This window comes from Neovison vison, chromosome 2, assembly GCF_020171115.1.
Source record: "Neovison vison isolate M4711 chromosome 2, ASM_NN_V1, whole genome shotgun sequence".
Classification (NCBI taxonomy): domain Eukaryota; kingdom Metazoa; phylum Chordata; class Mammalia; order Carnivora; family Mustelidae; genus Neogale; species Neogale vison.
The window spans coordinates 161,933,799-161,958,966 of NC_058092.1; the positions used below are offsets into that span (position 1 = coordinate 161,933,799).

General features: G+C 40.8%; 1 protein-coding gene across 6 annotated transcripts in view; it reads left to right on the forward strand.

Moving 5' to 3' along the window:
* Nucleotides 1-12,086, forward strand: part of RYR2 (ryanodine receptor 2) — a 535,490-nt gene extending 523,404 nt beyond the window's left edge. For 5 of the 6 annotated variants that reach the window (XM_044239419.1, XM_044239420.1, XM_044239421.1 and 2 more), the window contains 5 exons: nucleotides 5,385-5,541; nucleotides 7,033-7,097; nucleotides 8,812-8,912; nucleotides 9,869-9,920; nucleotides 10,647-12,086. In XM_044239419.1, coding sequence (XP_044095354.1) covers nucleotides 5,385-5,541; nucleotides 7,033-7,097; nucleotides 8,812-8,912; nucleotides 9,869-9,920; nucleotides 10,647-10,742 — 471 coding nt within the window. In that variant the 3' untranslated portion in view covers nucleotides 10,743-12,086. Of the gene's footprint in view, nucleotides 1-5,384; nucleotides 5,542-7,032; nucleotides 7,098-8,811; nucleotides 8,913-9,868; nucleotides 9,921-10,646 lie in introns of those variants that run through there. The other variant, XM_044239418.1, reaches the window with a different exon arrangement.
* Nucleotides 12,087-25,168: the final 13,082 nt, after the last annotated feature.

Sequence of the window (25,168 nt, forward strand, 5' to 3'; positions counted from 1 at the left end):
GTTCTTTGCAGTAAATCAAAAGCACAAAACTATGTCCAGTAATCAATGCTTTAGCATTTTATCCCATTTCAAAAAGACCTAGATGTCCAACAAATTTAATTTCATTTGTCATCCAAGCAAAACTAAAGTTTCAGGTTACTGAAGACTTCAAAAGCTATCTTAACAATTACCCATGAAAACTTTGAGAAAGACAATTAACTACCAGTTTAGTTATCTTTTTGTTAACAAATTCCAACAGAGATAATATGAGCTTATTTGACTTTCAGCAAACCTCCACAGAGTAAGTTTCACATTTAGTGCAGATAACTTAGTTTAAATACTGATTTATGTTCCGGGCGCCTGGGTGGCTCAGTGGGTTAAGCCGCTGCCTTCGGCTCAGTCATGATCTCAGGGTCCTGGGATCGAGTCCCGCATCGGGCTCTCTGCTCAGCAGGGAGCCTGCTTCCTCCTCCTCTCTCTCTCTCTGCCTGCCTCTCTGCCTACTTGTGATCTTTCTCTGTCAAATAAATAAATAAAATCTTTAAAAAAAAAAAATACTGATTTATGTTCCACTTGGGCCCACCCCATTTTCAATTTTTACCTGAGACACTGGGGTTTGCAAAAGGTCCAGAATGAAGCGAATAAGAGCCCAAGTAGACCATATAGTAATGGGAATTGGTTTTCCTTTAGCATGCAAAAGTTTTCATTCATGACCTACTTTCTCCCATGTCTACAGGCCTAACGTCCCTAATATACAGAACCAGGAGTAATGTTCTTTAATTACTTTTAAAAGCTACAAAAGTTTACCCTTGCTGACTGTTGCTCCTCCCACCTTTAGGAACCGCCTCAACAAACATATGTCAGGGCGATATTCATTTGTGCTCTCTATATTACCCATACCCTGCAGTAAGTACCCACAACTCACCAGGGGAAAAAGGCACGGCCATGCCTGGTGTTTTGAGCCTGAAAATCTAATTAAGCCAGCAGTATCCCGAGAGAATTTGAACCTCCTCTCCAAGAATGTAAGAGGAAAAAGTAAAAAATGATCCAAAGTTCCAGAGTCCTGGGCAGAGAGATGATTTTAGCTAGATAGCCAGGGAGACTTGCTTGATATAAAGACATTCATCTCCAAAGGGGTGGTTCTCAACTTCCAAGGCACACAGGATTGACCAGGGCAGCTCTTTATGAATCCATAGGTCTGTGGAAAGACCCCAAATCCCCTGAATCAGATATTGTAAGGGAGTTGTCAAGACCTGTGTATTTGGGGGGAAAAACCAACCAACCAAACCAAAAAAAAAAACCAAAAAACTTTCCAGGTGGTTGAGATAAGGAGTCACTCCTAGGTAAGTAACCAGCTTAGGTTTTTTTGTTTTTTAAAATTTATTTATTCATTTTAGAGAATGAGAGCATGCTAGCAAGCAGAGGGAGTCAGGGGAGGGACAGAGGGAGACAAAGACCTCCCAGCTTGAATGGGGAGTCCTACATGGGGCTTAATCCCAGGACCCTAAGATCATGACCTGAGCCAAAATCTGGAGTTAGGTGCTTAACCGACTGAGCCACCTGGGTGCCACTATTCTGAATCACTTATTTTACTCCCCCCAAAAGTAATCTTGGTCTCTATCTCTATTTCTCCCGTGGCCTCCCCTCGACCCCCATTTTTTGGATCAGCATAAAGATCTTATAAAGATCTTCACCAATCCACCAGGAACTGTTTCTCCTGTGTTTCCTACAGCTGTTGCAAACAGTGCTTAACCCCGGAATGAAGCCACTGAGATGAGTGACTGGTGACAGAAGCCATAAAATCTTGAGAATTAACAACTGTGTCCAGTGTTTGTAGTGCCAGGCACCCTCCTTCCTTGTGACTCAGATTCTCTGAACAAAGTATATCTGTTTGTCTCCTGGAATAACTTCCCATTCTCCAGCTCTGATGATCAGGTTTGAGCTGATTTTATGAAAAAAGCTGAACAAGAGGTTTCCTGTATTCAGAAGCAGAATGAGAACCTGACAACTAAAAGCCTGATCACCCCATGTTTCCAGGTGTTTACCACACTATCTCACAGTCTACCCTAGCAGCCATCTACCTGCTATTTCAGCAGGCAATGAAGGTTAAGGTTGGTAAAATCAGTATCAAAAATTCCACAAGTGAACCATGCATTGTATTCCTTTAAAATGTACTATCTTATTAAGTCTAAATAATTAAATCCCTAAGACTACTTATCTTTTCAGCATGGCCATAAGTCTTTATTGCTGGTGAATGCTTTTTCTGGCACCAAAGTTGTCACAGAATGAAGGCGAGCAGAGAGAGAGGGCTATTGCTGGGAGAGGCTAGATGAATGAGATCTGAAAATCTGAGAATAGTAAATAGTAGACACTTACTTTGGTAATTTAGCGTCATTCCATGGTCTTGTCTCCAGCTGTGCATGTCTAGAAAATAAAAATGAATCGTTCATTTGAGGACAGACTCAAATTAACCAGGCTCCTAAGAGTCAGAAGTATGAGTCAGAATACCAACATCCTACTTGTTAAGAGTTTGTGCCACAAGTCAATACAAACTCTATGCTGGAAGCCAAATTATAATCCAAAGTCTTGGTTAGCAAGATTAAGCAAAAGGAAGGAGCTAGATGATCTTTATCCCCTACTTGTCAAAGAAGCAGCACTTGGAGAGCTAGGACATTCCAGAACCTGGATGGGGAATTGCAGTGTTACACTGTTGGCCCAATATGTGTATAGCAGGAGTGTGGGAGCCAAAGGGCCAGAACTGGATATGGAGAATTGCTAGACCAGAGCCAGGCAGAGTGTCAGAACTGAGTCTCCAGCCCACAGAGGAGTTACATACCTGGCTAAGTATGGTGAAGCCAGGAAAGGATGGTCTATGTTAGTTCATTAAGTAAAGAGTAGGCAGCTACAATAATTATTTCCCATGCCCACAACTAAGCGCATATGAAGACAGATTTAGAGAAAAATACACAGCCTGATCTTTTTTCTTAATAAAAATGCTTATGGTAAAAATAATCCTAACAGTATGCAAGAGTATATAGTGAAAATAAAATTTTCTCTTCCTATAGATCCACTGTTCCTGAGTTTCAAGTACTGTTTTAGACAGTTACTGGAAATTAATGCAATGTCCCGAGGGATATTTTTTTAAGAGACGGTCTTCAAAATTTTACTTCGAGTTTAGTTCAGTAGGGGGTACCAGGAATTCCCAGTGTTTATGCCTGTAGGTGACCCAGATGTGTAGTTTAGTTTAGACACCACTGGTCTCATTGGGCTCTAAAGATTGACTTTCCAGGCCTCTCTGCAAGAGCAGCCCCATACCTGAGCTCCAGAACAGTTCTGGGTTGGCAGGGGGTAGGAGTGGGTGTAGAGCTGCCTTATGATACACTCTGTTTGTTGTGTGTCAGACTGACAAACTTCCTTTCTGAGTGACCCAGTTTTTTAAAAATTTTGTTCATTGAATTATTGAGTTGAATATTGTGGTGTCCCCTTGCTGCCAGTTCTATGACTGCACTTTGTGCTTTTTAAGGTGATCTGAGAATCTGAGGTTTATAGTTTGAGTCAGTGAAATCTCCATGAGAACACTGATCAGTCATGATTTTTCACTCCTGGTTCATCCCACAAGTGATTTTTAAGTTCCTATCATGTGCTGGACCTTCTTCTAGAAACTGATAATAGAGCAGTAACCAAAATAGTTCTTGTAATGAAGCCAACCCTAGTTGAGTGAGAGAGATCATAAAGCACCAAAACTAGGTGAATTGGAGATACAAGTCTGGAAGGAATTCAGGAAGGAGACCCATGATGTAAACAGAAATGTATTTAAGTGATTAGCACAGAGATGAGAACTTAAGTATGAACCTGGGCACATTCCCCTAGGAAGTGTCCTAAAAGAACAGAGGTCAGAGAACCCAGTGCTAGGGCATGGGTTCATGAAAAGACAGGGAGATGAAGAAGTGGCCAAGGAGGCTGAGAAGGAATGGCCAGAAATGTAGAAGAAAATCAGGGGATTGTGATGTCTCCCCAAGAGAACACTTTCAAGGCCTTTGCTCCCTTCATTATGGCAGACAGTGGGTAAATGTGTCTTGCACTGGTGGGTGACATCAGTTGGGTAAATCAGAGTGTCTGGAACAGTTTCAGGAGGTCTCATGGAGGAAGGGTTATTCACTGAGGGTCGAAGGGATGAAAGGAATGCATAAGAATGTAGAATGAGGGGCACCTGGGTCGCTCAGTGGGTTAAAGCCTCTGCCTTCGGCTCAGGTCATGATCTCAGGGTCCTGGGATTAAGCCCCACATCAGGCTCACTGCTCAGCAGGGAGCCTGCTTCTCTAACTCTCTCTCTCTGCCTACTTGTGATCTGTCAAATAAATAAATAAAATCTTTGGAAAAAAAAAAAAAGAATGTGGAATGATTTTTCAAGGTAAGGAACATGTGCAAACCAAGAACTAGAATCTGGGATAGTTTATCTGAGGGGCATGGTTAGGGTGGAGGGTGGTGTTTGGGAGCCATGACTGATCACCAGAGAGGGGTTAAGTGTCACTGTATCTGAGGCCCCAACATGGAGAATATGAACTTATCCTGAATAAAGATCAACCATGGATGCTTACAGCCACTGATTCTCAACTGTTCTGATTTTGCCCCCCAGGGGACACCTGGCAATGTCTGCAGACACTTTTGGTTATCTGCGGGATGGGGTGCAACTGGCACTGAGTGGGTGGAGGCTAGAGATCCTTTCAAAATATCCCACGATGAAAAAAAATATCCTATGATGTATAGGACAGACCCCACACAAAGAGTGATCTGGTCCAGAATGTCAACGGGGCTGATGCTGAGAAACCCCTACCTGTTCTGCAGCAGGCACTTGAAGCTGTACTTATTACTGGTTGCTTTAATGTTTCACACTTAAACAATGACCTGATTTCCTCCCTGCCTCTCCTCTCTTTATTATTATTCACATTCGAGCAGAAAAATTTCAGTATCACATTCCATACGTAACAGATGAGGAGATGGTGAGGGTTATGGAGTTTGTTTTTTTCTAGTTTAAATTTCTGAGATTCCATCCGATTATACATTTACTTCCTCCTTCCTATGTCTATTATGCTAAAAACATGACTTTTGTGGACTTTAATGTGATCTTAATAGGATCACCTTATGCCAGATGCTAGTGAGGTATTTTTCATTCTCCGCAAAGTGTGACAGAAGGTGCTAAGCAGAGTGTGCAGTGCGGAGTTTTGTTTAAAAGGCAGCAGAGTGTAGGAGCCAACTATTTGCGTCATAATCACAGATACTGAAACAAAAAGAGGCAATGTAGAATGCAAAGATTCTCACCATTTCCAGAGTGAGGATTAGGAACTAGAGGGAGAATCTTAGCTTTGCAGTGTTCCTCAAGCAGTGACCATTTCTCTCCTTTCTAGTGCTATATGTTCCACATGTATGTCGGGGTACGTGCTGGAGGAGGGATCGGTGATGAAATCGAAGACCCAGCAGGCGATGAATATGAGATCTATCGAATCATCTTTGACATCACCTTCTTCTTCTTTGTGATTGTCATTCTCTTGGCCATAATACAAGGTAAGCATTGTCTTCACTGAAGCACCAGAGGATCCAGAATTTGAGCCCCCTGTTGTTTAAGTAACATTAAGGTGAAATAGGAACGTCAAGTGCTCTCTGCAAAAGCCAAATAGAATGTTTCCTTTCAGGATTTCTTCTTTCAAAGTCTTTAGAAGGAAAATCAAAGAAGCATGGGACCCTGGGTGTGGGGGAGGTGGGTATGGGGCTCTTTTCCCATAACCTGATAAAAGAAGCACTTCCCTCAGTTTGACTCTCTGCCCTGCCACTTACTGACACAGTGTTGGGTGGGTGAGCAGTGTAACTCCTTTGGATCTTTCAAATGCAAATTATATAAATCTCTAAGCTACAGTAGATTATTGAAAAGTTTTTTTCTTTTAAAAGAAGTGATATTTATACATAAGTATCCAGATAGTACCTAATGCAAGATTGTGCTTCCTAAATAATCTTAAGGCTACCATTGTTGGGTATCTGTTACATGCCTGCCACAGGTATGAAACTCTACCCTCATGCACCCAGTGAGAATGGTGGTTTTTACATTTCCAGAAACTGAGCCATAACAAGTGTAAGTAACTTGGCCAGAGGACACAGTTAAGAAGTGTCAGGGCTGGAATCCAAACTCAGGCAGGGTGTGGTGGACCCAGAGCCCTCACTTAAAAGCTGAATGCCATACTGACCCCCAGTTCTTCCCTTCACTCCAGGGACGCTTGCAATGTGGTATTTTCCTCCCTCGGAAAAATCACTCTTACTTACCTCTTTCTGTTCATCCATTGATCCTGGCTTGAATTAAATGTCTGTGAACATGATATTATTCTCCAGGTCATACAGGCACAAAACGGTACTGTAATTTTTTTTTCCAGTAAAATACACGAACAAGTTTAAAGGATTCATAATCCATCCTTTCTGTCTTCATCGAGTGTAACAATGATGTGTTTTATGAGAGAGCAAATTCATAAAGCCCCTGGAAGAGGTGCAGCCTGTGAGTCTGAGAAGGAAAAGGGTCTAAGGGAAAACAGCGCAGGGCAGTTAATTTCTGGCTGACACGGTTAATAACATACTGGTGAGTTTATCTGTCAGGAATTTATGAAAAGAGTGATTTGAGGCACGTTCCTCAGTTAATAAGGTAATGTTTGATTTCCAAATTGGTACTCGAAAATCTCATTAGTGGAGTTTTTGGCGCTTTCCAACCGGAAATCACAAGTGCTCTTTCTCACAGTGAAGTAGCAGGAAACCTATCCTCTGTATGTGCCAAGGTAACAAAGGGCTTTTCCTGCTCTGTCCCTTCATTTTGAAACCACTTTCCTGCCCCCAGAGAGAAGGCTGCTGCCTTGGGAGGAGTATCGGGTGTGTGCTCACAACTTGTGCCACACTCTGAGCCTCTCCCGGCATGGCTGTACATTTTCCCTGTCCTTGGAAGGATTAGCCAAGGGGCTGTGAATTTAATTATTCTTCTGTGGTTGATAAAGATTAGAGTGTGTTTTTATTGAACACTAGGTTTAATTATTGATGCTTTTGGAGAACTAAGAGACCAACAGGAGCAAGTCAAAGAAGACATGGAGGTGAGTCTTTCTGTGGCTGGCTCGGCTTTGTTGCTGCCGGCACGTGTCTCCCCTACTGTCTTTATCCAAGATTCATAAATGTGGGAGAAAGTAGGTGGAGGACATAAGCAACAGGGAACTGCCTTAGCCTGCTTCCGATCCAGGCAGTGCATACCACCGACCAGTTTGCTAGGCAGGAACTGTGGGGCTGCAGGGTGTGCAAAGTAATAAGGCACCATCAACCCCTCAAAGAGAGGGAGAACCACCCATTCAAAATGATGGATTCACTGACAAGTAAACAGGCAACTGCAGAGCCCTATCCTGAGCCCTTTCTAATAACTCAGAGGAGAACTTTATAGAATTTAGAGGCTGTGGAAAACCAGAAATGGGTTTTAAGCAGGTTACGGGGGTTTACATTTTGCGAAGATTACTATGGTTTAAAACATAGGGAGTACATTAGCAACTGGGAAGATCAGGGGCAGAGAAGCAGGCTGTGAGCATTTTTTCGGCAGGAGATTATGAGGCTCCTGCTGAAGAAATCAAAGATGTGGGGGCCAGACGGATTCAAACAGTACTTTGGAGTTGGTGTGACAAGTGGGTAATTGGCAAGATGCAGAGGACGAAGGGTTTGGAGCAAGCAGGAACGATTCCCAGATTTCCAGCGTGAACTACCAGACAGATGGTGGCTCAGTTACACCCAGAGTAACTATGAGAGGTAGGAAAGAGGAAGGGCAGGTCCATGGGTGAGCTGTTACTTGTGAGCCCATCGAGTGTGGTAAAGACCTACTGCTGAATGTGGCCTATCGCTGTCTGCGGTCATTGATCAATAAGGCAGAGAGAATTCAATAAATTCTCTTATCATCTCTAGTTGAGGCCCTAAAATCTAAGGCATCGTAAACATGCCTTCAATGGTATTAAACAGTTTCTAATTTGCCAGGAAGATGAGCATCTGGAGCCACATCAAGGACACAATGATTAAATTCACTCCAATTGATACATAAAAAATTCTAATAATGAAACAGAAAGCCTGCTTCTTGGGGGGTCTTGCATGCCAGTCCCGTGGACGGCAGACCTAAGCAGGTGCCGCTCTAAGAGATGCAGTGCGAACGAGCAGGGAGCAGAAGGAGCAGCATCCCATCTCTAGAGTAGAAAGTTACCCTCCACTACCTGTTCACTGGTTAATTCTGTATCTAGCACGGTGCCTAGCACACGGCAGACCCTCTCAGGCGTGGACTGAATACCCCACGGCCTGGTATTTGATTTGGCCCTCCCCAAATGTGAGTCATCTGTACCTTTCTCCCCTGGTTCATCAGACTTTGTTCAGGTAGGTACCAAGTTTGTGGTCTCAGTCAAGGACATACTGAATCCTGCCTACCTAATTTTAGTCAATGTCATGAATAAGAGTGATTGCTAAGTCTTGGGCATTCTCACTTAGGGGAGAGAAAATAAGGAAAATAAGAAATAAGAAAATAAGGAAAAGACAGAGCTTTACCGCCATCATTATGGACCCTTCTTTCTCCATCTGTTACTTGTCGCTGGTACCTATGTCCTTTAAGCCTCCAGCAAGATACAGTTGAGGCCACAGTTACATTAATTCTCATGTGCTTGGCACAGTCTTCCCTCATGACCTGATACAATACTGAGTAAACGAAACAGCTGCCCCATTGGTGAGTTGTGTGTTCCTTTGTTTTGCTTTTTGATATCTGACATGTTAATATTTCCCTTTGTCTTCTAGACCAAATGCTTTATCTGTGGGATAGGCAACGATTACTTCGACACAGTACCACATGGCTTTGAAACTCACACTTTACAGGAACACAATCTGGCCAATTACCTGTGAGTGTGCCTGTCTTGGACTTTTCACCCTCTCCCTGTCTCTCAGAAATGGAAGAGAACTATGGCTTCCTTTTCTTTATACAGTTGGGCTCAGGCTTTGAGAGAAAGACCCACAGCTAGTGGTTCTCTTGTCCCCAAGAAGAGGTTCACCTAAGAAAAGAACTTGTAGCTGTTCATATGAATGATACCTTCTAGAACATGAATTGGAAAGATGGAAAAATTCAAATAAGTGGAATACATGCTTAGCCTCTCAGAGAGCATTGGCCATGCTTCCCATTTCAAATAGGAAGACTCCAGCTGCTTCCTAGAGATCTATAAATCTCCATTTTTCTTTTCTGAGAACCTACAGATCTCTTGAGGCACTATTATCTCTTTAGGCACTATATTTTAACAGAGTCAAAAGCTGCATTTTTTAAAAAAACACATAGAAATCTATCGCTTACAGCTAGCCCAAACTGCAGTTTGGTAAAACAGAATTCTTACTTTCTAACCCAGTTTTAGTATCAAACAGAAGAGATGCAAAGTAGCATTGTAGCAAAAGGGGGTGGGGAGCAGGCTTTGGAATTCACAGTCATGAGGCATTTGGCAAGTTATTTAAACTTTTTGATCCCTGGTTTTCTAAGTGGGGACTGCGATTCCTGGCCCCTGAGTGAATAAATATGGATACCCTTGAAGGTGGGATATGGCACCAAGCGTGGCAGACAGCAGCTCTCAAGAGGAATAACATGATCTATGCACACATTTTAGCTCCTCTGAAAAAATACTTTTAAAAAAGTTTAAGTTTTTGGTTCCCATGGCGTGTTTTTGTTGTTGTTGTTGTTGTTTGCTGTGCCATTTGTTCCATTTCTTTGGCCTCCCAACAGTGTGAAGAGTTAGCTTGTAGCCCATTCAAAAGTATCTGTGTATGTTGACATTTCCATTCCATCCATTTCTGATTAGTCTCTTTGTATCTGTAGGTTTTTTCTGATGTATCTCATCAACAAAGATGAAACAGAGCACACAGGACAGGTAGGTAAACAGTGACCACACACCATCTTCTGAAAGAAGTGACAGAGAATCCATACATGGTGGGCATGTGTGTGCATGAAATACAGAGTTGGAATTACTTTCAGATATTAGTCGTAGTATTTTACTAAAGAAATTCCTGTTATCCTGGACGAGTGTGCAAAAATCGCCTTTGTAGAAAGGGTAAAATTGTAAGTTCACATAAAAATTTTAAGCTTTTATTAGCTCAACATGCTGAGTTTGGGGTTTGCTAAGTATAATGTCTTTGATTGCTTAATCAGCAGATGATTTCAGATGAACTTCAACCCACATTATTAGGGTCAGTTAAAAAGAATTTTGTATGAAATGTCTAAGGTTCTCCTTAAGTATTTGAAATTCTCCCTCTGCAGATATTTGCCTCCAGTTGTTAATAGTTTGAATTTGAAGGATACAATTAATAATAGTAATGTCTTTAAAAAATTATTTGTGGTATATGATTTTAAGAGTTCTTTTAATCATAATTAGATTATGGTCCAGATGAAGACTGATTATTAATAGAAGTGAGGTCTGGTATGGTTAAGAACTCTCTAAATGAATATGGGCTTTTCCAATCATGTAAATTATGCATAACTACACAGTTACCTAGATATATACATGCAACAAATTTGCATTTCTTTCTGTCTTCTGTTTTGTGGTGATGCCCAGATTTGGGGGAAACCTGATGTTAATACATTTCCTTTACTTTTCCAGGAATCTTATGTCTGGAAGATGTATCAAGAAAGGTGCTGGGAATTTTTCCCAGCAGGGGACTGTTTCCGGAAACAGTATGAGGACCAGCTAAATTAAACTCAGACTCAGATCACCTCTGAAAACCAAAACATACACATTCATTCTTTCTGTCTCAGTCTCTCTCCCTCTGTCTCTGCTCTCTTGGAAACATCCTGCTGAATTTGTGAATTGCCAGCATTCTCTTCTTTCTGGGAGCAGTGAACTCTGTTTCTGAAGACCTGACCATGCTTTTCCCCCCACCTTCTGTATTTTCTTTGAGAATAAAGACTGAAGAATAACCTAAACTCCTACACAGACAAACTAGGAACTGTGGAAAGAACACCGTTTCAGACACTCTCGATCATAATGCCAACAGACCAATTTCCTTCCAAGACTCCTGGAAGTCCCCTTGAGCTTTGGGACAGTCACAGAGAAGCATAACAGCCACACTCATCCGGCCTCTTTATTTCACCATCCTGAAAGGATCTCTCTGATGGTCACAGAGCACTGTAGCACTTAAGAGATTGCCGTGGACACCAGTTACGAAGGGAAATAGTGCCTTACTATATGTGGGTTGAGCTATGCAGAAGATATGTGCATGAAAAAACATCTTTATTTTCTTTATGTCGATTTTTTTTCTTTCCTTAGTTAGATTGATTTTGTGGGTTTTTTTTCTTTTTTCTTTTCTCTGGTGGGGGAGGGTAAGAAAAGCAGTTTGTGCGCACCTTTTAAAAAAAAAAAAAAGACGGGTGGCCTGTCTCAGGACTAGAGGAAGCTCTTCTCATACGCTAAATTCACATTTACCCTCCCCATGTGCTCCTGCTCTTATTTTGGTAATGCTCTGATGCAACACTGCAACTTTATGAAATCTTTGTATGAAAACAAAAAGACTGCAAAAAAAAAAATACACTTTCAAAAGAAATAATTCATTGCATGTTTATTATGCAAGTTTAAAAGAACAAAGAAAACCTCCAGAAGCAAGTTGATCAACGTGAGAGAACTTTCATGATAATTATATTCATAGTAATAAAGTGTCGTGGGCTTACTTGTATATTTGGAGCCAGTGTCATCCACCAACAATGTGATACATTATGAACTTGACAGTAGTTTTGGGTTTTTCTCTTTCTTTTGGCCACCTGTGATCAGTTGCTGATTAAGGACTTCTTGTCAGGCCATTTTTTTAATATCAAAGCTGAAGCAATATCCATTCAGGGATTTCATCAGTTGCATCAAAAAACACGGATGATAATTATCAATTACTCCATTTTGAGTCCTTTTAAATGTAATGCATATCTTTACAAATAAAAAAGAGATTCAGAATGGAAGCAAGATCATTTTGCAAACATTGGAGCTCTTTTATTACAAGTCTGCTTGTTAATTTTAGAATTGTAAAACTGCTCTGATTAAACTATTTAACTAACATTCTCATTCTCTTCTTTTCCCATTTCACTTACAGTGGGGAGGCTTTATAATAACCCGAGGGGGGTTTAGTTTAAGAGCAATGCAAACCCTGCCCTACAGCCTTTAACACCTGCAGGTTTCCAGGTGGCTGACAAGTCCCCTGCTTTAGGATTACAGAACCTCAGAGTCAGCAGGCAGTTTGAAGCAGCTCGCTCCACCCCTGTCATTTCCCTGACTTGGGGCCATCCTGAGTTCCTCAAACACCACCGACAGAAAAATCACTCTTTCCCAAATCATTTAAAATTTTACACAGCTCTCATTCTAGAAGGTTCTTCCTTGCTCAGGGCAAATGTTCTTCCCTGTAATAGTAGGGGTTCACTTCCTGCCTTCATATGAAAGAGGACTGGTATACTAGGAAGTGGTGTATAAAACACTCAAACACTAAATGAACATGCAGTGTGCCAAGCACTGGTGGGTTATCGTTTGTCACCTTACTGACACAACATGACGGCTGTGGTACCTAGATTTTGCATTTGTCTTTTGGTATCACTTTTATTTGGGAGAAAGAATGGAACCAATTTGGCCACACCATGGGAACTCCTGAGCTTGCCTAAGGAGGTGCTCTTAGATTCTGAGGAGTCTGAATAAAATAGATCAGTTCCATAAAACATCAGGAAGCATGTTCCCCTTTGACATGAGACATAGCAGAAGAAGCATACAGCAAGGAGAAGTAAGTATTTCTCCAGGACATAAAATCTGCTGATAGATTCAGTTCTTCTATTTATAAGGCAAAGGCAGATTTGATATAAAACAACAGCACAGGTGAGAGGTGAGTGAACAAATCCCTAGTCATCACCTGGTCTGGAATTTGAAGAACTGTTCACTCCTTTAATTAATTGCTCCTGGCTTTAGTGCTTGGGAAGGTGATGGTGCTCACAGAGAAGCAAGAAAAAAGCCAAACTCTGGAAAGGAAACTTCCCTCCACCCGAGGACTCTGGGCATCAGTGTTAAAGAGTAAAGGAGCAGAGCCAGCCACTTTAGAAAGTCATCCACTGCCCAATATCATCATGGCTAACACTGAAAGGTGGTCACCTCTCCATTACCTTCTCAAGGCCTCAAGGGAAAAGGAGGCTTTTTTGTATCAGCATTATTAATTTTCCCAGGAAATGTCATAGAAATTAATGAGGCTCTCCACTTCTCTGATTAAACTCAGGCTGCCTAACTCAACCTCCAGAATCCCTTTAGAGATTCTGTATTACACAAATATTCAGACCTTCCCAACAGATGTAATGTCTGCATATTTCCATTTGAACACTCACAGACCTTTTTCTGCCATTCTTATTTTTCTCCTCCCCCCTACCACCTGCAGAAACATGTCTTGATCCTGCAGAAACATGTCTCCATCAAACAAATTTGGAATCACAGTTTAAGTTTTCTAAATGCACTAAATGGTACTTAGTTGTTGGACTGATACTCATAATTTCTCACATGCAAGCAGCAGTTTTTAGCCCCTCAAAACCTCATGTAAAAGACATATTGTAATGAAAATTCTTTCTTCCTGACTGTAAAAGTGTATCTATGAAAATGATACTTTTTTTCATATTGCTTTTCATTTCAGTTTGCTTAACTGGGATAATGCTTATATTTCTTAAACTACAATTTTCTGGGTGAATATACCAATTTGCTCCCCACCCACTGCTGGAAGGGCTTTGGATGGCTGTCAGTGTGGCGAGTGCCTCATTTACTCTGGACACAGTAAAGAGGAACTTTAAAAAAATGTGTTTAATATATTTACCTAAGCCTGGTGTAACTTGACATGGAAAGCTCTGGACAGACATTCTACAAATTATTTTACAGCATCTATTGTGTGGTGAAAAGGAAGACCTCCCTGTCCTTCTACTGGTGACATTTCTGTCCAGCAGTCTGCAATACCTAAGACAAGCTGGAAAAGGAGTGTGTCCATGTTGGGCCAAGTGCATGCATGGCACCCAGGTTTGTTAATGGCCATAAATAATAATAACACATTCCTTAATAGGACAAGGTCTGAACTTACCATATCATCTAGACCCATAATATTCAATTGTGTGCTAATGCAAGTATTAAACAGGTAGCTAAGTAGTTCCTTCAAGTACCATGTTCCCCAAATCACAGAGAATTTATAATGTCACAACTCAGTACAGAAACAGTGAGCAGTAGAAGCACCACTTTCCTTGTATGTATAATATTTGAGGCTTTCTAGAATGTTAGAGCTGGAAATGATTTGAGCAATTATGTTTCAGCTGAGCAATCTAGGTAGGTTAAATGTCACAGCTCTGGTTAGTGGCAGAGCTGGGCCAGGTTAATCTTTCTCCTATTGTGGCCAGAATGGTTTGGAAAATAACAGGTTCCTTATGACCCATCAAAAATGAAACTGGAAAGCAGTTAGTTACAAAAGCTTTGATGAAATGTCACCAGTGCTCACTGACATTCTGTGTCTGCGATAAGGAGAATTCTGGAAGTGATTATGAAACGAAAAGCTGGTTTCAGAATGCACCACTAAATGCAGCTATTTCTGAGAAAAAGAAACTTAGTATCAATTTATATCCAAGACAGGGAGGCAAGATGGCAGAGGAGTATCAACTGATCCCCTAACTTTAGCTGGATATCTACCAACCATTCTGAACAGCCATAAAATCAGCCTGAGATGTAAGAATATATATCTGGATCTCTGTAAGCAGAAAAACACTACCTGTCCCCGGGTAGGAAGAGTGTAGTTCTGATTCTGTGGACGTATCGGAAGATAAACAGAATAAGAAAGGAGCTGCCATAAGCTGGCACTGGTAAAGCAATACAACACAGGAGCACAAAAACGGCCTACACAGGGACTGGGTGCAAGCTCGAAGCATGATAGCAGCTGGGCAGGGCTTTAGAACAGCTCAGGCAGGATTCTAGGTGCTGCAGGTGTGCGTGTGAGGCTGGGGCTGGGGCTGCTTGCAGTTTTAGAAACACAAAGAGCCAGAACATGCCTGGGTCCCTGGGACGACCTCTGACAGAGTCGCTGTGGGTATGCACTGTGCGAGGCAGTGCTTTTCAGGGACACATACAGAAACAGAGACTGTTTTGGAGGGTTTAGTGACAAGAACAGAATGCGATTTTTCTGCTCTGGACAGAGGTTTGGGTGCAGCCATTTTTGCTCAGACCCTGGGAGGAGGGGTGGAAAACTGCAAGGGAACAAAAGCTCAAAAAACTGGTTTCCATGGAGCCCAGCCTGTCCCCCACCAAACACACACAGGGCAGGGCAACTCTGCCTAAGCAGGGTCACTGAGAAATGGTGCGGCAGGCCCTTTCCCCAGAAGACAGTCTGGAAGAACAAGAGAACAACAACCCTATGGTTCCCATAAAGTTGTAAACTACCAACACCAGGGGAAAATAGTATACTGAGGTCTAGTCATTGCCTCATGGCTTATTTTTCAGATACAACTGTTTTCTTTTTCTTCTTTCTCTTACGCTTCTTCTATGTTTTTTTTTACCTTTTTGTCATTTCAACTAGATGTTTACTATATCATCCTTCATAGTAGCTTTTAACTTGTACTTTTTCCACCTATTTTTGGGATATATACTTCATTATACTCCTTTTTTTCCCTATTCCCTATTTATTTCTCTTTTATATATAGATACACAAGTTTTACTTTACCTGTAATTTGGCAAGTAGTGACCTCTAACAAACAGAACAAATTATACCCAGGAGCAACTGAAACACCCTACTTTGTCCACACTGAGAGATTATAGCCCCCCTGTCCCTTTCTTTAAATTTTTAATTTCTTTTTAAAAACTTTTTAAATTTTATAAATTTTATTCTCATGCTGTGTGTTTCTCCTACTTTGTCTTTTCAGCAGTGGCTTCCAACCACTCTGAAATTTCCTAGGGTGCATCTTGCTTGAGTCATGGTTGATATTTTGGACTCTGTACATTCCTTCAACCATCCCTCAACAGGATGACGAGGAGGAGGACCTCCCAACAAAGAAAAGAACTACAGACGATGGCTTCTGCCACAGACCTAATGGATATGGATATAAGCAAGAAGTCAGAGAGAGACTTCAGGACAGCAATTATGAAGTCAATAGCTAGGCTTGAGAAAACTACTGGTGGCAATCTAGAATCTCTGAGCATAGAAATGAGACCTAATCAGACCAAACTTAAAAAAGCATGAATGAGATGCAGTTTAAACTGGATGTTGTAATAGCCAGGGTAAATGAGATAGAAGAACTAATGCATGATCTTGAAGATAAATTGGCAGAAAGGAAGAAAGCCAAGGAGGACAGGGATAAATAGCCAGAAGCCCATGAGATCAGACTTAGAGAAATCAATGATGCCATGAAACTTTCCAGTGTGAGAATTATTGGGATCTCTGAGGAGATGGCTAGAGAGTGAGAGAAAGGCTTAGAAGGCATATTTGAACAAATTATAGCCATGAACTTCCCTAATCTGAGTACGGAAATAAGCAGTTGTGTCCAAGAGGCAGAGAGGACCCCTACCAAGATCAATAAAAAATAGACCAGCATCCCAGCACATAATAGTAAAACTTACAAACCTCAGAACCAAAGAAGTTATCCTGAGAGCAGCTAGGGGGAAGAGATTTCTTAAATCTTGACGGGGCAATATCAGAATAATGTCAGACCTGTCCACAGAGACCTAGAAAGCCAGAAAAGGCTGGCAAGACATACTCAGCCAAGAATATTTATCGAGCAAGGCTGTCTGTCATTCAGAATAGACAGAGAGATAAAGAACTTCCAGGACTGGCAAAAACTGAAAGAAGATGTGATTAGCAAACCAGCTCTGCAAGAAATTTTAAGGGGGACTCTATAAAAGAAGAGCCCAAGAATAACATAAACCAGAAATTTACAAAGACAATCTATAGAAACAGGGACTTTACAGGCAATATCATGGTACTAAATTAATCTCTTTCAATAGCTAGCCTCAGTGTGAATGGCCTAAATGGTCCCATGAAATAGCACAGGGTTGAAGATTGGATAAAAAGACAGGACCCACCATATGCAGTCTACAAGAGACTCATTTTGAAAGTAAAGACACCTCCAGATTGAAAGTGAGAGGATGGAGACCTATTTATCATGCCAATGGACCTCAAAAGAAAGCCGGGGTAGCAATTCTTATATCACACAAATTAGATTTTAAACCAAATACTTTAGTAAGAGATGCAGAGGGACACTCTATGTCATACTTAAAGGGTCTTCCCTAACAATTGTAAATATCTATTCCCTTAACATGGGAGCAGCCAACTATATAAGCCAACTGCTAACCAAAATTAAGAATCATACTGATAGGGGAACCTGGGTGGCTCAGTGGGTTAAAGCCTCTGCCTTCGGCTCAGGTCATGATCCCAGGGTCCTGGGATTGAGCCCCGCATCAGGCTCTCTGCTTGGCAGGGAGCCTACTTCCTCCTCTCTATCTTTCTGCCTGCCTCTCTGCCTACTTGGGGTCTCTGTCTGTCAAATAAATAAAAAAAATCTTAAAAAAAAGAATCATACTGTGCACCCGAATGTTTATAGCAGCAATGTCCACAATAGCCAAACTATGGAAAGAACCTAGATGTCCATCAACAGATGAATGGATCAAGAAGATGTGGTATATATACACAATGGAATACTATGCAGCCATCAAAAGAAACGAAATCTTGCCATTTGCGACAACATGGATGGAACTAGAGCATATCATGCTTAGCGAAATAAGTCAAGCGGAGAAAGACAACTATCATATGATCTCCCTGATATGAGGGAGTGGTGATGCAACATGGGGGCTTAAGTGGGTAGGAGAAGAATCCATGAAACAAGATGGGATAGGGAGGGAGACAAACCATAAGTGACTCTTAATCTCACGAAACAAACTGTGGGTTGCTGGGGGGAGGGGGGTTGGGAGAAGGGGGGTAGGGTTATGGACATTGGGGAGGGTATGTGCTTTGGGTAAATTGGAAGGGGAGATGAACCATGAGAGACTATGGACTCTGAAAAACAATCTGAGGGGTTTGAAGTGGCGGGGGGGTGGGAGGTTGGGGTACCAGGTGGTGGGTATTATAGAGGGCACAGCTTGCATGGAGCACTGGGTGTGGTGAAAAAATAATGAATACTGTTTTTCTGAAAATAAATTGGAAAAAAAAATCATACTGATAATGATACATTAATAGCAGGAGACCTCAACACACCACTCCCAGCAATGGACAGTCTAAGCAGAAGACCAATAAAAAAATAAGAGCTTTGATTCTGCACAGCAAAGGAAACAGTCAACAAAACAAAGAGGCAATGGGAGAAGATATTCACAAATGACAGCAAAAAGGGCTGAGATCCAAGATCTATAAAGAACTCCTCCAACGCAACTGTAACAGATAATCATGTTAAAAAATGGGCAGAAGACATGAACAGACACTTCTCCAATGAAGACATACAAATGGCTATCAGACACATGAAAAAATGTTCATCATCACTAGCCATCAGGGAGATTCAAATCAAAACCACACTGAGATACCACCTTACACCAGTTAGAATAGCCAAAATCAACAAGACAATAAATAACAAGTGTTGGAGAGGACGTGGAGAAAGGGGAACGCAAGTTGGTGCAGCCACTTTGGAGAACAGTGTGGAGATTCCTTAAGAAATTAAAAACAGAGCTGCCCTATGACCCTGCAATTGCACTCCTGGGTATTACCCCAAAGATACAGATGTAGTGAAAAGAAGGGCCATCTGTACCCCAATGTTCATAGCAGCAATGGTCACAGTCACCAGACTATGGAAAGAACCAAGATGCCCTTCAATGGATGAATGGCTGAAGAAGATGTGGTCCATATATACTGTGGAGTATTATGCCTCCATCAGAATGAATACCCAACTTTTCTATCAACATGGACGGGACTGGAAGAGATTATGCTGAGTGAAATAAGTCAAGCAGAGAGAGTCAATTATCATATGGTTTCACTTATTTGTGGAGCATAAGGAATAACATGGAGGACATGGGGAAATGGAGAGGAGAAGGGAGTTGGGGGAAATTGGAGAAGGAGATGAACCATGAGAGACTGTGGACTCTGAGAAACTAACTGAGGGTTTTTGGAGGATGGGTAGAAGGTTGGGTGAGCCTGGTGGTGGGTATTGTGGAGGGCATGAATTGCATGGAGCACTATGTGTGGTATATAAACAATGAATTCTAGAACACTGAAAAGAAATTAAACAAAAATAAATAAAAATAAAAACAAAAAGAATAAGCACTTTGAATGACACATCAGACCAGATGGACTTTGTACATATTTGCAGAACATTCCACACTAAAATAACAGAAAACTCACTCTTCCCGAGTGCACATGAAACTTTCTCCAAAACATACCACATACTGGGTCACAAGTCAGGTCTCAACTGATATCAAAAGACTGAGATTATTCCCAGAATGTTATCAGACCACAGTGCTTTGAAATTGGAACTCAATCACAAGAAAAAATTTGAAAGCAATTCAAACACTTGGAAGTTAAAGAGCCTCTTGCTAAAGAATGACTGGGTCAACCAGGAAATCAAATTAGAAATTAAGCAATTCATGGAACCAATGAGAAAGAAAACATATCAGTCCAAAACCTATGGGATACTGCAAAGGTGATCCTAAGGGGGAAATATGTAGTCATCGAAGCCTCTCTCAAAAAACTAGAAAAATCCCAAATGCACAAGCTAAACTTAAATCTAAAGGAGCTGGAGAACTAACAGCAAATAAAACCTAAAACAACCACAAGAAGAGAAATAATAAAGATTAGAGCAGAGATGAAATAGAAACCAGAAAAACAGAACAGATCAACAAAACCAGAAGCTGGTTCTTTGAAAGAATTAATAAGATTGATAAACCTCTGGCCAGACTTATCCAAAAGAAAAGAGAAAGGACCCAAATGAATCATGAATGAAAGAGAAGAGATTATGACTAACACCAAGTAATTAGAAACAATCATTAGAAATTATTACCATTAACTATATGCCAACAAATAAGCAACCTGAAAGAAACGGATGGCCTTCTGGGAACTTATAAATTACCAAGACTGGAACACGAAAAAATATACAATCTGAATAGGTCAATAACCAGTAAAGAAACTAAAGCAGTAATCAAAACCTCCCAAAAAACAAGAGTCCAGGAACAGATGGATTCCAAGGGAATTCTACCAAATATTTAAGAAGAAATAATACCTATTCTACTGAAGCTGTTTCAAAAATTAGAAACAAAAGGAAAACCTCCAAACTTGTTCTATGAGGCCAGCATTACCCCAATCCCCAAATCAGGCAAAGACCCCATCAAAAAGGAGAATTACAGACCAATATCCTAATGAACATGGATGCCAAAATACTCAACAGGATTCTAGCCAATAGGATCTGACAGTACATTAAAAGGATTATACATCATGACCAGGTGGGATTTATTCCTGGGTGGTTCAACATTCACCAATCAATCAATCAATCAATGTGATAGAACACATTAATAAAAGAAAAGACAAGGACGTATCAGCCTCTCAATTGATGCAGAAAAAGCATTTGATAAAATACAGCATCCTTTCCCGATTAAAACTCTTCAGAGTGTAGGGATAGATGGAACACTCCTCAATTTCATAAAAACCATCTATGAAAAGCCCACAGCGAATATCATTCTCAATGGGAAAAAGCTGAGAGCTTTTCCCTTAAGAGCAGAACATGATAGGGATGCCCACTCTTGCTACTATTGTTCAACATAGTACTAGAAGTCCTAGCATTAGCAACCAGACAACAAAAAGAAATAAAAGGTATCCAAATTGGCAAAGAAGTCAAACTGTCTCTCTTCACAGACAACATGACACTTTATGTGGAAAACCCAAAAGACTCCCCTGCTAAATTACTAGAACTCATACAGCAATTAATTAATGTGGCAGGATACAAAATCAATGCACAGAAATCAGTTGCTTTTCTACACACTAATAATGTAACTGTAGAAAGAGAAATTAGGGAACTGATTCCACTTATAACAGCACCAAAAATCATAAGATACCTAGGAATAAACTTAACCCAAAAGGTAAAGGTCTATATTCTAGAAACTACAGAACACTTTTGAAAGAAATAGAGGAAGACACAAAAAGATGGAAAAATGTTCCATGCTCATGGATTGGAAGAATAAACATTGTTAAAATATCTATGCTGCTTAGAGCAATCTATACTTTCAATGCCATCCCTATTAAAATACCATTGGCCTTTTCCAAAGAGCTAGAACAAACAATCCTAAAATTTGTATGGAACTAGAAAAGACTGCGAATCGCCAATGGAACGTTGGAAAAGATAAACAAAGCTGGGGCATCATGTTGCCTGACTTCATGCTATATTACAAAGCTGCGATTACCAAGACAGCATTCTTTGCCACATTTGCAGACACATAGACCAATGGAACAGATCAGAGACTCTAGAAATGGACCCTCAACTCTATGGTCAACTAATCTTTGACAAATCAGGAAAAAAATATCCAATGGAAAAAAGGCAGCCTCTTCAATAAATGGTGCTGGGAATCATTGGGCAGCTACATATAGGAGAGTGAAACTGGGTCATTCTCTTACACCATACACAAAGATAAACTCAAAATGGTTGACAGACCTCAACATGAGACAGGAATCCATCAAAACCCCAGCAGCAACCTCTTTGAAATCAGCCCACAGCAATTTCTTTCAAGACATGCCTCCAAAGGCAAAAGAAACAAAAGCGAAAATGAACTTTTGGGACTTCATTAAGATAAAAATCTTATGCACAGCAAAGGAAACAGTCAACAAAACTAAGAGATAACCCAGGGAATGGGAGAAGGTATTTGTAAATGACCATACAGATAAAGCACTGGTACCAAGATCTATAAAGAACTTCTCAAACTCAACACACACAAAACAAGTAATCTAGTCAAAAATGGGCAGAAGACATGAACAGACACTTCTACAAAGAAGACATACAAATGGCTAGCAAACACATGAAAAATCGTTCAACATCACTAGCCATCAGGGAAATTCAAATCAAAACCACAATGAGATATCACTTTACACAGGTTAGAATGGCAAAAATTAACAAGGCAGGAAACAACAAATGTTGGCCGGGATGTGGAGAAAGGGGAAGCCTCTTACGCTGTTGGTGGGAATGCAAGCTGGTACAGCCACTATGGAAAACAGTACAGAGGTTCCTCAAAAAGTTAAAAACAAAGCTATCCTACAACCCAGCAATTCCATTACCAGGTATTTACCCCAAAGATACAAATGTTGTGGAAATAAGGGGCACATGCACCTTATGCACAATGTTCACAGTAGTAATGTCCACAATAGCCAAACTATGGAAGGAGCAGAGATGCCTTTCAACAGATCAATGGATGAAGAAGATGTGATCCATATATACAATGGAATATAACTCAGCCACCAGAAAGGATGAATACCCACCATTTGCATCGACATAGATGGAGCTGGAGGGGGTTATGCTAAGTGAAATAAGTGTGGCAGAGGAAGACAATTATCATATGATTTTACTCATATGTGGAATATAAAGGATAACATGGAAGACCATTTCACCTGAAGGGGGTGAAATCAGAGAGGGAAACAAACCATGAGAGACTGTAGACTCCAGGAAACAAACAGAAAGTTTCAGAGGGGAGGGAGGTGGGGGATGGGGTAGCCAGGTGATGGGTATTAAGGAAGTCATGTGTTGTGATGAGCACTAAGTGTTACACACAACTACTCAATCACTGAAGACTGCATCAAAAACTAATGATATACTACATGGTGGCTAACTGAACATAATAAAGACAAAATTTTTATTCCAAGACAGGAGGAAAGTCTCACCTCAGGATTGTTTCAGTATCATATCTACCTTACTTCTTGATAGAGTTCTGTTGGATATTTCACTGGTTTTCCTAATGGTCATAAGTATGTCATTGTGGCTAACAGATTCAAATCCCACTGTAATATTCACCATGATTAAAGTAATTCAGATTTCGGGTACCTGAGTGGCTCAGAAGGTTAAGAATCTGACTGTTGATATCAGCTTAGGTCATGATCTCAGGGTCATGAGATTGAGCCCTGCAGCAAGCTCCACACTTGGCCATGAAGTTTGCCTAAGATATACTCTTTCTCTAACTCTGCTCCTTCTTCTACCCTGCTTGCAGGGACATGCATGTGCACCCCCTCCTCCCTAAAGAAAATAGTAATTTGGGTTCTTACTTCCTTCTTTAACATTTTGGGTATTAGCAATTGACAAAAAGTTTAAGGGGATCAAAGAATCCTACATGTTAGCATGTCAAAGGTGGTTTTATTTTTTTTTTAAGATTTTATTTATTTGAGGGTGGAAGAGAGCATGAAAGCAGGGTGAGGGGCAGAGGGAGAAGCAGATTCCCCACTGAGCAGGGAGCACAATGTAGGGCTCCGTCCCAGGACTCTAGGATCATGACCTGAGCTGAAGGCAGATGCTTAACTGACAGAGCCACCCAGGGATCCAATCAAAGGTGTTTTAATGGCAAAGGAGCATCTGATTTGCCTTTTTTGTCCACCAACTCCCACACACCCACAGTATGTTCTGATTCCTTCCACACTTCATAAACCTTATTCTCCTCCAAGAAATTTGTAAACCTGATACACGTGCCCTCCCTTTGCATTAAGCATGGCTAAGCTAAGTAGGCCTTTGAATTTTTGTTTGTAAAGAAAAAAATTTACTTTCTATAGACCTGGTTAACACTAATAAGTATTATAAAATGTGATGTTCCTAACATGAACAATACTATATTAACATATAAGCAGAAACATTAGCGTTAATGAGTTTTTTAAGGACCACCAAACCTGGAAGTTATTGCTTACTGTCATTTGAATTACCTGCAGTTTTCATCCTAATTTTCAAAATTGTGTTAACATTTAGGTAGACCTAATATTTCATGTGTAAATTCAGAAATATAGGAAGATACAATGTCAAGAAGAAAAGTAATTGATGATCTGGAGATGTTACATTCTTTATCAGCAGAAAGAGAAATTGGAGATAGCTATTTAATCTTTGAATATTATAACCAAACTAAGGACTTCCATCCTACATAAAATAAAATGAATAGAGCAGAAGACTTAGCAAGATATACTATGAATTAATAAAAATTCATAGTCAGATGACTGTCATTCTTTATTTCTATACATACAGAAGAAAAACATTTAAGCATTTTTTTCACGAGTGAGGTAAACTTCCAGAAACTCTTACCATTTTGTTTTAAAGAGTATAAATCATGAGGTGACTGCCTGCATATGAAAATGTCAGGAAGGCCAAGTTTAGAATGAGCTGAAGCAAAATGCTACACATTTTATAAACTGTAAAAATAATTTACACCCTACACTAGGCTTAACAGCATGAAAGGAGCTAAACAGCTAGTGCCTACATGGTTTTATATTAGCCTGGGTTCTCCAGAATGTAGCCTGAGGCAAGGATGGAAGTGATTATGTTTAAGACAGCCAAGCAAGCAGCAAGGGTGAGTCAAGGAAGGATGTGTAGCAAAGCAAGCTAATGCATGCATGCAATGGCTGCACCATACCCTGACCCAGAAAAGGCTGCTTGGCAGGTCTGTCCAACTGGCATGCTAGGAACTCAGACGACATTCTGTAAAAAGAAATTCTACCTTGGAATGGTCCATGGGTAGGAGATAGGGCAGGGAGTACGTCTATCATTTCTCCTCCATCTCCTGTTTCCCATTGGTCAAAGTTCACTCTGAGGCTTATCAAATCCTCCTCCCCATCCACTACTGGACTGAATTATCTGGACTCTAGGGGCCCACTGTGAATGTCAGATCCATATGCTCTAGTGGGCAGATCAGGAAATAGGAAGAGGAGCCACTCAGCCTGAATGCACACACAGGGCCTAGAGGAGGCCAGTGTGTCAAGGGCAAGAGATTGGTTGGCCCCAGGGAGTAGAACCATGAGGGCTTAAAAAAAGATGCCTAGTACAGGAGGCTGAGGCAGGGTGAAAGGCTGGAGGCCCCAGAAGCAGGAGGCATGGAGATAATCTGAAGAAGCACATGAGATTTGGGTCTGCTACAAATGTCCATCATATGAGTTTTCATTTTCTTTTTACATACTT